The 13665-nt window shown below is 59.0% G+C and overlaps 1 protein-coding gene across 1 annotated transcript in view; it reads right to left on the bottom strand.

Annotated features, from left to right (window-relative positions):
- ITGA7 (integrin subunit alpha 7) overlaps nt 1-13656 on the bottom strand; it is a 20757-nt gene extending 7101 nt beyond the window's left edge. Inside the window, exons 1-19 of the mRNA XM_014459996.2 lie at nt 13407-13656; nt 9100-9227; nt 8919-8998; nt 7607-7862; nt 6602-6721; nt 5503-5710; nt 5183-5376; nt 4421-4509; nt 4182-4309; nt 3955-4050; nt 3722-3783; nt 3407-3576; nt 2830-2979; nt 1715-1830; nt 1015-1207; nt 859-939; nt 674-753; nt 481-555; nt 243-345 (exon numbers count right to left, since the gene is read on the bottom strand). Coding sequence (XP_014315482.1) covers nt 243-345; nt 481-555; nt 674-753; nt 859-939; nt 1015-1207; nt 1715-1830; nt 2830-2979; nt 3407-3576; nt 3722-3783; nt 3955-4050; nt 4182-4309; nt 4421-4509; nt 5183-5376; nt 5503-5710; nt 6602-6721; nt 7607-7862; nt 8919-8998; nt 9100-9227; nt 13407-13612 — 2535 coding nt within the window. The 5' untranslated portion in view covers nt 13613-13656. The remainder of the gene's footprint in view (nt 1-242; nt 346-480; nt 556-673; nt 754-858; nt 940-1014; nt 1208-1714; nt 1831-2829; nt 2980-3406; nt 3577-3721; nt 3784-3954; nt 4051-4181; nt 4310-4420; nt 4510-5182; nt 5377-5502; nt 5711-6601; nt 6722-7606; nt 7863-8918; nt 8999-9099; nt 9228-13406) is intronic.
- Between the last annotated feature and the right edge of the window lie 9 nt (nt 13657-13665).

The raw sequence follows: 13665 nt of genomic DNA, 5'->3' as shown, positions 1-13665 counted from the left end.
CCCCCCCCCCCCCCCGGTGTTCCCATCCCCAGCTGAGCCCCAGACAGAGAAGCTTCCAGGGGCTCTCATGGCCTCCCGCAGAGATGACCAGGAAGCGCCTGCCCACAGCTGAGGTCCAGGAGCAGGGGGAGGCCTCGAACTCGCCATACAGAAGAAGACCCCACCCTTGGGACCTGCCTCAGACACTTCTCTGTGCCAGGAAGGGAGGGCGACCATGAGGGACCACATACCAGGACACTCACCGTGACCTCATACTTGACCTTGCTGCCCACATCCCGCTCAGACCGCATGGCACTTTCACCCCGCACCACGCCGGAGAAGAAGAGCTGCTGGGGAATGGCCACCCTGGAGGAGAGGGGTCAAATGGGGACTGCGGAGGCCTGAGGCCTGATGGAGGGTCAGGAGGCAGAGCCCAGGCCTGGGCGTGGGAGTGGCAACGCCTGCCCCTCCAGCGCAGGTGCCCACCGGGGCCGGGCTTACCCCGTAATGGACAGTGGCAGCTCAATGAAGACATTGGCCCGGGCAGAGACGGGGTGCAGCTCCTGCTCGCTGATCCTGGTGTGTGGGCAAAGGCAGGAGTGGGCACGGGCACCACCTCAAGGGTGAGTCCCTTCTAGGTAGACATCAATTCCACTGCCCCCAACCTTACCCACGCCGGGCCCAGCAGGCTTACGTGGACAATAGCAGCTCCACCTCCAGCTCTGTGGTCTCAATGGTGATTCCTGAGGTGCTGAGGATGAGGTAGAAGGCGATCTAGGCCGATGGTGGAGTGGGATTAGAGTCAAGGGAAGCCAGGAACTTGAGGAGGGGTCAGGGGTTAGAGGTCACTCAGATAGGGATAAGGGCAGATGTGCCAACCTGGGCATCTCTCTTCATGGGGTTCCCCAGCTCACACTCAACACGGGAGGCATTCTCATTGGACAGGCACAGGGGCTTCTCCTGGAGTGGGGAGAGGAGAGGTCAGTTTGGGTTAATGCAGACCCCCAAGACCATGCCCCCCGCCCCGGTCCTCACCGCAGGATCCAGGGCCCGCACTCCTGAGTAGTGCAGAGAGGCAGGGAGGCTGACCAGCAGCTGGGCTTCATGGGCATCGTCCCCATCAGCCTGGGGCTGTGCTGGGTCCGAGGGAAAATTGGTGACCTTCAGCTCCAGGCCGATGAATGGCTGCCCACTCAGTGCAAACAGGGCTGTTGTCCCATCCACATCCCTAGAGGGTCAGATCCCACTCACTCTAAGATCAGAAAATCTCCCCCTGCCTCGCCCACTCCTGCCTCCCTCCCCCAGTGAACGCCGCTGGCCTCCACTCCCTGAGCCTCTGCTCCCACCAGTCCAAGCCTCAGGTCCTCCCCATGTTCCAGAGATCCAGAATGGGAGCCGGGGGCCTTCGTTCTGATCCCAGCTCCACCACTGACTCCTCATCTTGGGCAAGTAACCTCTGAACCGCTCTAGGCCTCTGTTCTCCATCTATGCAGTGGGACTAGTAATAATTCCTACCTCACAGGGTTGGGAAGGACTGCTAGTCCTTGCACAGTAGCCTCTCTGCCCCATCACTGACCCTCATCTGCAGTCTTCTGAGTCATCAGCAGGTCTCCCCCAGCCTGCCAGCCTCCCGCTGCAGGCTCAGCCCCTCCCTCTGCCTGGCCCTCCTGAAGGGGCTTCCTTCCGTTCCTTGAACTCTTGCCTGCCCACCCCACCTGCCCCCTTGCCCCCTCACATGGGCAGAGGCTGGAACTCCGTGTCGCTGACCCGGGCACAGAAGCGGGCGTGGACCAGCTGCAGATTGCTCTGACAGATCTTATCTTCACCACAGCCTTGCTTCAGGAAGTGGACCTGGGGAGAGATTTTTTCTTTTTTTGTTTTGTTTTCTTTTGTTTGTTTTATTGATTTTAGAGAGAGGAAGAGAGAGAGAGAGAAAGAGAGAGAGAGAGAGAAAGAGGTTGCCTCCTGCAGGTGCCCCAACCAGGCATTGATTTTAGAGAGAGGGAGAGAGAGAGAGAGAAAGAGAGAGAGAGAGAGAAAGAGGTTGCCTCCTGCAGGTGCCCCAACCAGGCATCAAACCCGCAACCTGGGTATATGCCCTGACCAGGAATTGAACCCGCCACCTTTTTGTGTACAAGATGACGCTCCAGCCAACTGAGCACATTGGCCAGGGCTGGGAAGAGATTTGAGGAGAGGGTCATTCCTAGGGGACAAGAAAGGGTGCAAATGTGTCACCAAGGCATATGGTGGGGTCGAGCATCACAGGATTACACAACCTGGGTTCAACTCCCAGATCTGCTGCTTGCTGCCTGTGTGGTATTGAGCTGGTCAGCTAACCACGCTGAGCTGTGCCCTCATCAGTACAATGATGGGAGTACTGTGATGCCGCAGTAGAGACTAGCAGGCTGGTCCACTGCAAGACCCTCTCTCCCCAGCCTTCCTTGCAGGTAACTGAGTTCCAGATTCGGAAGGTGAAGAGAAAGTGAAGAGTGCCACTTCCAGACTGCCCATGAGAACCATACGCGGAGCTTTGTGCTCGCCCTCCCGGCTGAGCAGGATGGAGGTGACCTAAGGGCCTTGGAAGCCACACTTGAAAATGGCAGACCCACATCAGCCAGGGCCCCTGAATGACCCATAGAATCAAAGAGCGCTGCTCCCTCTGACTAGGAACACATGACCCTTTGGGCCATTTCCCACTCAGGTCTAGTTGTTACAGCACCTGAGACATGAGGAACTGCTGGGAAACACGTGAAGAAACTCTGCAAGCTATGGGCGAGTGTCACTGATGAGGGGCTATGATCACGGCTCCTCCCAGCAACTTTTTCTGGCTAAATCAGAACCCATGCTCACCTCTGCTCGGTGGGTGCTGGGCTGGTGGGCATTGAGGATGGGGGCCACTGGGGGCAGCCCCTGGCCAGGAACCTGTCGCCGAAGCCGAGGGGTCTGCAGACTATAGGACAGGGTCACCACAATGGCCCGAAGCTTGTCTTTGACATTCTCCTGGAAAGGGGAAAGATGAAATGAATACAAGAACAATCCCCAGGCCATAGCCTTGACCAAAGCCCCACCCAGACCTAGGACAAATTCTGAAACGTGGAAAGAAGTTTAGGGAGATGAAGGAGAAAAGTGGAGAGCTGAGCAGGAAGGGAGAGCGACTAGGATGGAAAAGGGAAGAGACCCAGGATTTAGGGCTTTGAGGACCAGATGTGACAATGGACCCTGCCTTCTCCATCTCCAGGGAGTACAGAACTCGGCAGGAGACATAAGAAGGCAACAGGTGAGGAGGAGGTCAGCCCGTAAGGGAGGCTTCCCAGAAGTCCAGATCTCAGGACAAGGGTGCGTGTGTTAGGGAAGAAGCTAAGAGGGATCCAGGAGAAGAGATCATGCCATGACCATGACCCTCAGTGGCCAAGGGGTCAGTGTCCACCTGTAACTGAAACATGGTGTCTCCGCAGACTCGGTCATGCTGGTGTTTCAGCCTCACGGTGCCCGAGGCCTGGTGCTTAGGGTCATCTGGGCCACGGCTCAGGAAGGTCACACGGGGAACCTGGCCCCGGAGCCTTCGGTCTGTGTCCCCGTCTAGCACATAATTCAGGGCTTTGGCAAGTGGGGAGAGGAGAGGAGACAGTGAGCTAGGGAACTGCTTCAATCGGACCCTGTTCCCAGGGGCCCAGCTCTCCACCTTGGAGTGACCCAACCGGAAACCCAAAGCGGTGGGAGGTGGGAAGGGGACCTCACTCACCCACAGTAGGGCTGTAGCTGCTGGGAGTTGCCATGTAGCTGAAACAGACTCTTATGTCCACACTGTGGGGGGCAAAGGGTAGCTGATGGGCCAAGGCCCCACCCCCACCCTGCCCACTCCAGACCCAGCCTCAGCCCCCAGTGCCAAACTAGGCAGAGAAATGGAGAAGGGAGAGGGGCCTGGAGGCCCTGAAGGTCCCCACCCAGCCTCCCTCCCTTTGGATCCCGCCTCACCAGACCAAGTGGCCGCCAGCACAGTTGGGCTGTTCTAGGTCAATGGCTCGTGGATCAATGATGACCTCGTGGGAGACGTGGAGGACAGGCCTGGCCCTGGGGAATGGGGAGTTGAGGGCACAAAGAACATGAGAAGATCAGGCTGGGAAATGGGAGGGGGCTCTTCAGCATCAGATTTGGGGTGAGTGGGGCTTATGTCCTCAGGAAGGGAGAAGACAGGAGCGCACCTGAAGAGCACAGCAGTGTCGGCCAGGGAGCCCACCAGCAGGTCAGGGTAATGGTTCCCATCCACGTCCAGGCCGCCCGACAGAGAGTACCCGAAGCTCTTCAGGCTCACGGCCTCGCCCTCCAGCACCTGCAGGCCCTGACTGTCAGCCAGCACCCCGCCTCCCCTCCTCCCCTGCCCTCCGTTGCTATGCCCCTTATGGCACCCACACCCACTCCCTCATTCAAACAAGCCCCTCACCTGGGAAGGTTTGATGACAACCCCCAGGCTGCTCCCGTGGTAGATGAAGACTTTCCCATCCCCATCAAAGGGAGCGCCCACTGCGATATCTGTGCGAGCAGAAAAGGCAGTCAGACTGTGGGGCGGGGTGACGGGGTCCAGGCCCCCGCGTTCCCTCCGTCACTCAGTTCCATACCATATGTGTTCTATTTCATTGAGAAGCCACTGAGCCCCAGGCACCTTACACACCTCACAGCTCATTTTTTAAATATATTTTTATTGATCTCAGGGAGGGAGAGAAAGACAGAAACATCAATGATGAGAGAGAATCATTGATCGGCTGCCTCCTGCACACCCCGCACTGGGGATCGAGCCTACAACCCAGGCATGTATGCCAATCTGGAATCAAGCTGTGACCTCCTGGCTCATAGGTCAAGGCTCAACCGCTAAGCCACACCGGTCGGGCCTCATTTTTTAAACCTCTCAGCTACTCCCTGCAAATATTACTAGCTCAGAAACGTTAGGTAACTTGCCCAAAGTCATAAAGCTGGTAAAGGATAACGTTCAGGTGTGAGCCCATGTGGCTTCTCTCCCTGAGCCCTCAAAAGAGCTCCCCTTGGGGGGAAATGGGCAACATCTGTGACAAAAAAGAAAGAGAGAGAAGCCCTCCCCGACCTCTGAGGCACCTCCCTGCCCCTGCCCCTGCCCCTGCCCCTGCCCCTGCCCCTGCCCCTGCCCCCGCCCTTCCCCTCCCTGTCCTGAGCCCCCCAGTTCCCGTCACACCTGGGAAGCCATCGTGGTTGAGGTCCCCGAGGACAGCCAGGCTGATCCCAAACATGGAGTCGGGGGAGCCACAGAGCCGAAGCGGGGAGACCTCAGCCCAGTGACCCCCCTGGTTCATGTACACATACACGGCACCCCCCAGCTCTTCTTGGCGCTCAAAGAAGTAGGGGGCACCCACTACCAGGTCTGCCCAACTACGGAGAAAGAACGGCAGTCAGTGCGGGGTCCTGCCCAGCCAGGAAAGTCAGGAGGAGATGCCCGAGGCCCCTCGGACCTTCCGGACCCAGCTCCCCCGGCTCCACCCCGGGCCGCCCACTCACCCGTCGTTGTTGAGATCAGCCACGGCCAGCGAGTAGCCAAAGCCGGAGGTCAGGCGCTCCCCTGACAGCATAACTTCGGGCACCAGGCGACTGGCACTGTCTTTGCGCAGAATGACCACAGCCCCCTTGTGGTTTGCACGGGGGGCCCCTGCCACGAAGCTCAGTTCCTCGGCACGCACCAGACTCTTCCCCGAATCGATGGAGAAACCTGGGCAGGTGTGGCCTCCCAGTGAGCTCAAGAGCCAGGGCGAGTCACAGCCCCCCACCTCCTCTCCTCACGGGTCTGGAGCCAGAGACGGAGCCCCCCTCCAAGTGACCACCGCCACAGCTGCACTTCTCCGCCCCTCCAGGGGCCTCACAGCCCCCCGCCCACCCAGAGCCTGGAGTTTGGCACAAGAAGTGCAATGAGATCAGCCTCGGGGGCTGGGGAGGAGAGAGGAAGGCCATGGCTGAGAAGCCAGACACTGGGCAGGAGCAAGCCCACCGGCAGGAGCTGGGGCAGGCCCCACCCCTCCGATTCCCAGAGAACTCCTCTGCCCTCTGCACGCCCAGGGGGCCCCATCCTGTCCAGTGCACCTTCTGCGCCCCCACTCCCACCATCCTGGCGGGGAGCGAAGTCTTCACATGGAGGCGGGAGACAAGGGGAGTGGGGAAGAGCTTGATCCACCCCAGTATCTCCCAGGCCTCCTTTCCTCCTTCTCTGCCGTGGGATGCAGATGAGACAATGAGAGCGACGTACCAACACGGCGAGACTTTTCTGCACACACACACTCACACTCACAAACCCCTATGCAGACTTTTGTCCACCACCCATCCCTGAGAAAATGTCCCCCTGGAGGTCTAGCCTCCTTCCTTCCCACATGGTATCCACCCACCTCGTAGGTTCTTCTCACCCCCACCCCTGCCTATGAAGACCCCTGTTCACGGCCCCTTGGGTTGTCCCCCATGGGGCCTCTTCTTCTTGGGCCTGGTCACTGGGCCCAGCTTGTCTCTGAAATTTGGGCCCAACATGTATTTCCCTGGGTGTGTGTTGGGGGAGGGAGGGGAAGCCAGGCCAAGCCCCCAGGGCCCAGGAGGACGTGGGTGGGCGCTTACAAACCTAAGTAGCTATTCAGGGCCAAGTCTCCGGCTGGTCCTGGGAGCCGGTCAGCGGGGTCCAAAGTTTTATACACCAGCTGGTCGGGGTCTGAGCTATCAATGTTGGTCACAAAGAGCAACCCTGTGGGGGCCGGGGGGGGGGGGGGACAGGGAGAGACACCGGGGAAGGGACATCCAGAAGACGGGCCACGCAGTGGAGAAACAGAGCCAGACACAGGCAAGAAGGAGACGAGGAAAAGGCGGAGAAAGAATACGAGAGAGACAAAGAGGCCAATGGGATGAGAATAGAGAAACGAAGACAGAGATAGAGACGGACAGAGACAGGAGGGTGGGAGCGTGGAGAGGGAGGACAAGAGAGAGGAGCAGAGGGTTAGAGAGGCTCTGGGCCAGGAGGGGTCCCTACCAAAGTAGCTGTTGGCAGGGACCGGGATGAGGCGGGGGTCCTGCTCCTTCTCACCCCCCGCCTCGTAGGGCCCGTCGTCCAGGTGGGCCAGGTCCGCTGAGCCCTGCGCACAGAGCTCCACCCTGGCAGTGCCTGCAAGGACAGACCCGTTAGTGCCAGGGCAGGAGCCCCCTTTCGGCCAGATGCTAGTGAGACAGCCACACAAGGAAGCCCCTCCTCTCCTTTCCAGCACCACCTCCCCTCCCCCCCAAGCGTCTGGGGTCCCACAGACTTGACACACACTCACCGAGTGTCAGCTCAGCCAGCGGCAGCGTGCGGAGACGGGCATGGGAGTGATGAGGTGTGGGCTGGTGTGGTGGTAAGGAGGACCAGCCGTGCGTGTGGGCTCATGCCAGCGTGTTGAGGAACACTCGGCCATGCGAAGGAGAGGAGATACCTCCATTCGTGTGTGTGCTGGCATGATAGGGGTGGAAGGCGTGGCAGTGCCCGGGGCTACATGGCAGTGAACATGTGGGCATGCTTGGCCACGTGCTGCCCGCAATCCCCTCTCTGAGCTAAGAGGACGGTTTGGTTCCCTTCTCCCCTCCTGGAGGAGTGACTCACCCTTCCAGTTATAGGTTCCTGGGGCCCCAAAGAGGAGGTAGTGGCTGTCAGGGGAGAAGGCAGCGGCTGCGCCCTGCTGGCAGAACCCAAATTGATCGTGGCCCTGGGGGCGCCCCTCACAGAACTTCCACTCGCCACCATCCAACTCATCGCGGACGGCCAGGTCCTGGCTTAGCACAAAGCAGCGACCGATCACGTCCCTCGTCTCCAGGATTTGGTCCACTCGCTGCCTGGCCTCATATCTGTGTGCACAGGTCTGCAGGAGGAAGGAGGCAGGGGCCGTTCCCCTGAGTGGGCCCGGGGCCTGCTTCAGCCACGCTGCCCACATGCAGACACTAGGCAGATGCTGGCTCATGTGCACGTACCACACACACACTCACAAACCCCTGTGCGGGCACCACTTGAGCACCACCGGCCCAGTGTTACCATGACCCACTGTCCCATCGGCACCCACTCCCTTGCCCTGGGCACCCACAGGCATGACTAAGCCAGAACACAGGCCTCGTGGCTTCGTGATTTCACCCAACGTGCCAAGTCTGACCCTGTCTCTGGCCCTTGGTGACATCACCTCGTCTTCCTCCCCGCTCCACTCTCCAAGTGTCAGTTATTCTTGAAAGCCTGGCTCAGATCGCCCCATCTGCAGGAGTCCTTTCTCTCCACGCCTTCAGACTTCGATCATCTGGGGACTATACGCTCACTTAACATTAACCGTGCTCGGCCCCATACTGACTTGTATTCATAACTGTGGCCCTGGAGCATCCCATGCGCTGAAAGGCTGCCGGCTGGATTCCCTGTCAGGGCACATGCCCGGGGTTGCAGGCTCGATCCCCAATAGGGGGTGTGCAGGAGGCAGCTAACTGATGTTTTGCTCTCACATTGGTGTTTTTCTCTCTCCCTCTCCCTTCCCCTCTCTCTAAAAATCAATTTTTAAAAGTCTTTGAATAATAATTGTGTATTTGTGCATGTTAGTAATGACACAGAGAGAGACAGAGAAGGAGAGGATGAGAATCTCCATAAATGCAGTAGCTATTTGAGGCATGGACCAAGCTTTTCCCTGTCTTTACCTAGCCTCTCCCAGTAGCGAGCACAATGCCTGATGCTTAACAAGTTCTCAGTAAGCGTTTGACAGATGGATGAATGGATGAAATGTTTAGATGGTTTAAATGTATAAGGACAGGGGCCATGTCTTATACTTTTTTTATATCTCCTTGAGGTCCTGGAAATCAGACCATCATACAAATGCCCAACCTGTGTTCTGTAAGCACATCTATGCATGCACGCGTGTGCGCGCGGTTACCGAAGTGGTACTCACAACAATCTTGCCCCCAGGACCCTGGCTCCGAACACTAACTCCCAACCACTGGTTCTCCTTGCTCTCCTTCTGCACATCAGCTGGAGGCAGGACACTGGGAATTAGGGGAGGGAAGAGGAGGCCAAGTCCTCTCCTCCCCTCTTCATGTGCACCCCCCACTCCACTCCCACAGCGCACATACCTCCCTGGTCAATGTCCACTCTGTAGCAGTCAGTCTCCTCCAGGCTCAAGGGGCAAGCGAAGAGGCCTCCAGTGCGGTTCGCCTGCTGCCCAGGCAGAGCCAGGGCCTGGGGAGCGCCCACCAGCAGCCTGTGCCATGGGGCAGGGGCAGGAGTGAGCAGCCAGAATGCTCCCCCTCCACAGAGCTGCCCTGGCCCAAACCCTCAGTACCCAGCAGAGTGTCAAAGGACTAAGAACAAAGGCCAAAAGGCAATTTCCCAAGTCCTGACCAGGGCAGGTTAACATACTTGGCCATGTAATCATCATGTTACATATGCACATACTATCTGGATGAAGAACCACATGCACAGTAGATACACACACACACACACACACACACACACACACACTCACACTCACAGCAACCCGACAGCCTGGCCAGCACTGCTGGTTTGAAAGAACCGCCTGTTTCCAGCACCTGTTCCTGACCAGGCCTTTCCTACCCACTCCCTGGCCCCATTCCCAAGCTCTGCCCTCCTCCCCAGTCCCGTTGAAACCTTCCCAGAAATGCCGAGAATGCTGGGCGCAAGCGTAATAGAGGCCCAGACTGGCACCATGAGATGGCCCAGGGATCAGGTTTGGAGGCCAAGCAAGAGGCTAGACATGGGCCTACTTCCCCCACCCTTTCATCAGGGACCCGCCAAAGACCCCACCCCGCAACCCTGCCAGCCCAGGGTTCTACAGTCACTCCGGCCGGCAGGCAGCAAGGTGGAGGCAAATTTCTCATCTGGTCTCCAATCTTCCCTCCATTCTCCCCCCACTTCCTGAAACCCCTTTCCCAGCCTTCCTTCTCCTCCCACAGCTATGATTTTCCCATTCCTCCCACCCACCCCACTCCCTCCCGGCCCCTCCCAGGCTTCTCTCCTACCCCCCCCCCCCCAGACACTTTCCCAGCTACAACTTTCTTGGCAGGACAATTTTCCACAATCACAGCCAAGGCTTCTTCCCTGGGAGAGGACTGTGCTGGGAATGGAGGCTGCCTGGGTCCCTTGGGGCTGAATCCCCAGGCCAGGAGTACGGGAGAGGAGTGAGTGACTGTCACCCAGCTGACTACGATCCTCTTTCGAGAAGGAGCGACTGGAAAGTGGCAGCAGGGCAACCCTGGAGGCCTCTCTCCCACGCCGTTTCCCTCCATCCCCCTTCCCGGGGGGAGGCCCAAAGCTGTGTGGGGCAGCGCCGCAGGCAGGCATCTGTGGGGCACCGTGCCATTTCTGATGGTGCAGGGGGAGAGGAGGGCACAGAGCCATCTCCCTTCCCACAACTCCTCCTGGGCTCTGCCCAGCTGTCATCCCGTGTCAGAGCCAGTGTCAAGAGGCAGAAGGGGGTGGGGATGGAGTAGCAGTAGGGAAGAGAGCATGGCATGCGTTCGGCGTTGGTTAACAACTATTTTTTGAAAATCTATCTGCCAAGCCCTGCGTCGGGCACTGGTGAGACAAGGAAATCATATTTATTCGGCACCTACTCTGGGTCAGGCTCTAGGCTCAATGCCAGGGACATGAGGAACTAGCATGTATCGCTCTCTACCTAGGTGCCGGGGCTGGGCAAGTCCCAGGCATTATCTCATTTAATCTCCCCCACCACCCACGTGAGGGTCCTTTCTGGGCGTTAGAGGAGGACACTCGCGCAGAGACGCTCGGTAGTGTGCTGGGCTCCATGCACGTGGGCCCAGCTCCAACGCCACGCCCTTCCCACCACACTCAGGGACAGGCCCGCGCCGAACAGGGACCCCTCCGGAAAGGGAGGAGGAGGAAAGGGAGGGAAGAGGACCCCTGAGCAAAAAAAAGCAACTGAGTGGCATGGCCAACCTTCAGACAAGTTGCAGGAATCCTGACTCGTCTCCCACACAGAGGCAGCCGCCTCTGAGAGGAGGGGTTTCCTGCTCGTCTCTGCACTCGCCCCCTAGGAGGCCGGCACCTCAGACGGTCAGCGCACAGCTAAGCACCGGGAGGGGCTAACGGTCAGTGTTCAGTGTTCACATCTCCTCTGGAGGTCAAGAAGAGAGAGGAGGGCGGAGGGGAGGGGGTCTACTGGGAGAAGAGGAGTCAAGCACATGAATCCAGCCAGCCCCACCCTTGGCCAACAGACCAGCCCATCCTCCTGGAACAAGAGTTCCCACACACAGCCTCTGGTCCCTCCACCTCTGCCCCAGCCGCACACTCCTTCCTGGCTTCCTCCCACGATCCCCAGATACCCCGGGCCTCTGGGCAGAACAGTAGCCACAGCTGCAGCCACTACAGAGAGAAAAGCAAAGGCATGTTGGCAGCTGGGGCAGCGGGACTCCCTGGGATCTGAGCTTAGCGGGGGTGAACGAGAAGCCCAGGACCACTGCACCTCTTGGTTCTCCACAGCCCCAGGCTCTCACCCACGCCCAGCCCTCTCTGACTCTCAGTCTGGGTGGCCCTCTGCAGAGGGTGCTGGGCCTGAAGGCTGGCCAAGCCTTTGGATCTGGGCTTGCTGTAAGGTGCTAAAGCTATTCTCTAACTCTGTGCATCCCAACACAGGAGTTATTCTATTGGAACAGTCCTGCACTGTTCTAAGCTTTTTACGTGCTGGGAAAGGAGACCTGGGACTCAAAAGCTAGGGATGAGCAAGGGACTTGGTCTCTCATGGGCCAACAGGCAGCAGAGCGCCCCCTGCTGGAGCAAAATGCCCGTTAGCCAGTCCCCCTATGGGAATGCCCTCCGCTGGACTCTGGGAGACAGAGTCAGGGGCCACCTTTAGAGATGAGGGGGAAATGACAAGAGACCAAGCTATTAAAAATAACCTAGAATTTGTCTGGAAATAGCTCGGAGAGTTCAGCATGTCCTAAAAAGGCCTCCAGCTCTGGAACTCTGGCAGATGGGAGAAGGAGGGAGGAAGACAGATGAGGGAGGAAGCAGACAGAAGGCTGAAGAAGAGGTGAAATCAGTTGCTTTCTATCTCTCCCAAACTTTTCTTTTTTTGGGGGGGGGGCAGGGGGGGCACTGACCCTGCTCCCTGATGACGGGGATAATGGAAGAAGAAGGATCAGAGCTGGCCCCTCCTCCCAGCACAGGGAAAGCGAAATGAGCTCCTGTCCCTACCCTCTGCCCCCAGGCCAACGGTTGGGGGAGAAGACAGTCCCTGTGGAGGGCATTGATCCCAGTAATGGACACTTAGTGTGGCTCAGGCTGGCCTAGAAGAGAAAAGCCCCGGCAGGAGGGGGTGGGAAGCTCTCTGCCCCTCCCCATCTCTCTTTTTAAAATCATACATGTAGCTGGAGCGAGTAGTACAGGAAGCATGACAGTCACAGGCCTCATACACAAGTGTCCTTCCTCCGTGGGTCCTGAACTGATTAGAAAGTACCCAGAATCGCCCTCTGCCCCTCACTCCTCCCTGCCTTCCCCGCTGCTGAGATGCCTGGGCTGGAAATGTCCTGAGGGGGAGGAAGGGCAACAGCCTGGCCAGCATCCTTCCTCTCTCTCTCTCTCCTGCTATTGCTGCTGCTACAACTTTGGGGGCTCTGTTTTCTGCCCCTCTATCACTGAGGCGCCTGGAGCAGGCTGCCAGACCCTGTGGTCCTCTCCCAGCTTCCCCAGGTCTCGCCATACGAGTGGCAGGTCTGCCCTGGCCTCCCAGTGCCCCGCTGCCCTGACTCCATCCCATGGCAATGCCCTGGTTCCATCCCATGGCAATGCTCTGACTCCATCCCATGGCAATGCCCTGACTCCATCCCATGGCAATGCGCTGGTTCCATCCCATGGCAATGCCCTGACTCCATCCCATGGCAATGCCCTGACTCTATCCCATGACAATGCCCTGACTCCATCCCATGGCAATGCCCTGGTTCCATCCCATGGCAATGCCCTGGTTCCATCCCATGGCAATGCCCTGCAGGAAGTTGCTTCTGGAGTCTCCCCTCTACCCCTCCCATGGCACCTTTGGCCTCTCTGTCCTCTCCCCCTTTTCCTGTGCTAAGAAGAGACAACATGCTCAGTCCCCTCCCTCAGGGGATCCGAGCCTCTGAAGAAGGAGGGGAGCCACACACCTTGGGATGCAAAGGGGTGGGGGCAAACGGAGACGGTCCCTGCCCAGACCAGAACCTTGCTCGCCAGCGCATCCCCAAAGCAAGAGCCCGCGCCTGGGGCTGAGGACAGCCCTGCAGACCCGAGGCCGCCGAGGCGCGGCTCCAGCCCGGGTGCAGGAGAGCTGTGGGCAGCCGGGTCTTGGCGGGGTTCGAAGACCGAGCGATGAAGCAGGAGCGGGGGTCTGGGGCTCGGCACGGGGACCGCGGGCGGCGCGGTGACTCACCAGCTCTGGGGCCGGGGCTGTAGCTGCCGGTGCAGGGCCACCGAGAAGCCGAAGAGGCTCCCCGGCTCGCCCTCCTTGCGCAGCGCGCCCATCACATCCAGATTGAAGGCGACGACCCCGGGGGAGAGCAATCCGGCGAGCAGGGTGCCCAGAAGGTAACAAATCCCCGCGGGGCCCCGAGGATCGCGGCCCGGAGTCCCCGCCATGGGGGCACCCCTCGCGCGCTCCCCGCGAGCGCAAGGAAACTCGCTCGCGCTGA

The sequence above is a fragment of the Myotis lucifugus genome, unplaced genomic scaffold, assembly GCF_000147115.1.
Source record: "Myotis lucifugus unplaced genomic scaffold, Myoluc2.0 scaffold_119, whole genome shotgun sequence".
NCBI lineage: Eukaryota > Metazoa > Chordata > Mammalia > Chiroptera > Vespertilionidae > Myotis > Myotis lucifugus.
Note: the sequence above shows the minus strand (reverse complement) of the source record. Positions and strands in the feature narration are given on the sequence as shown.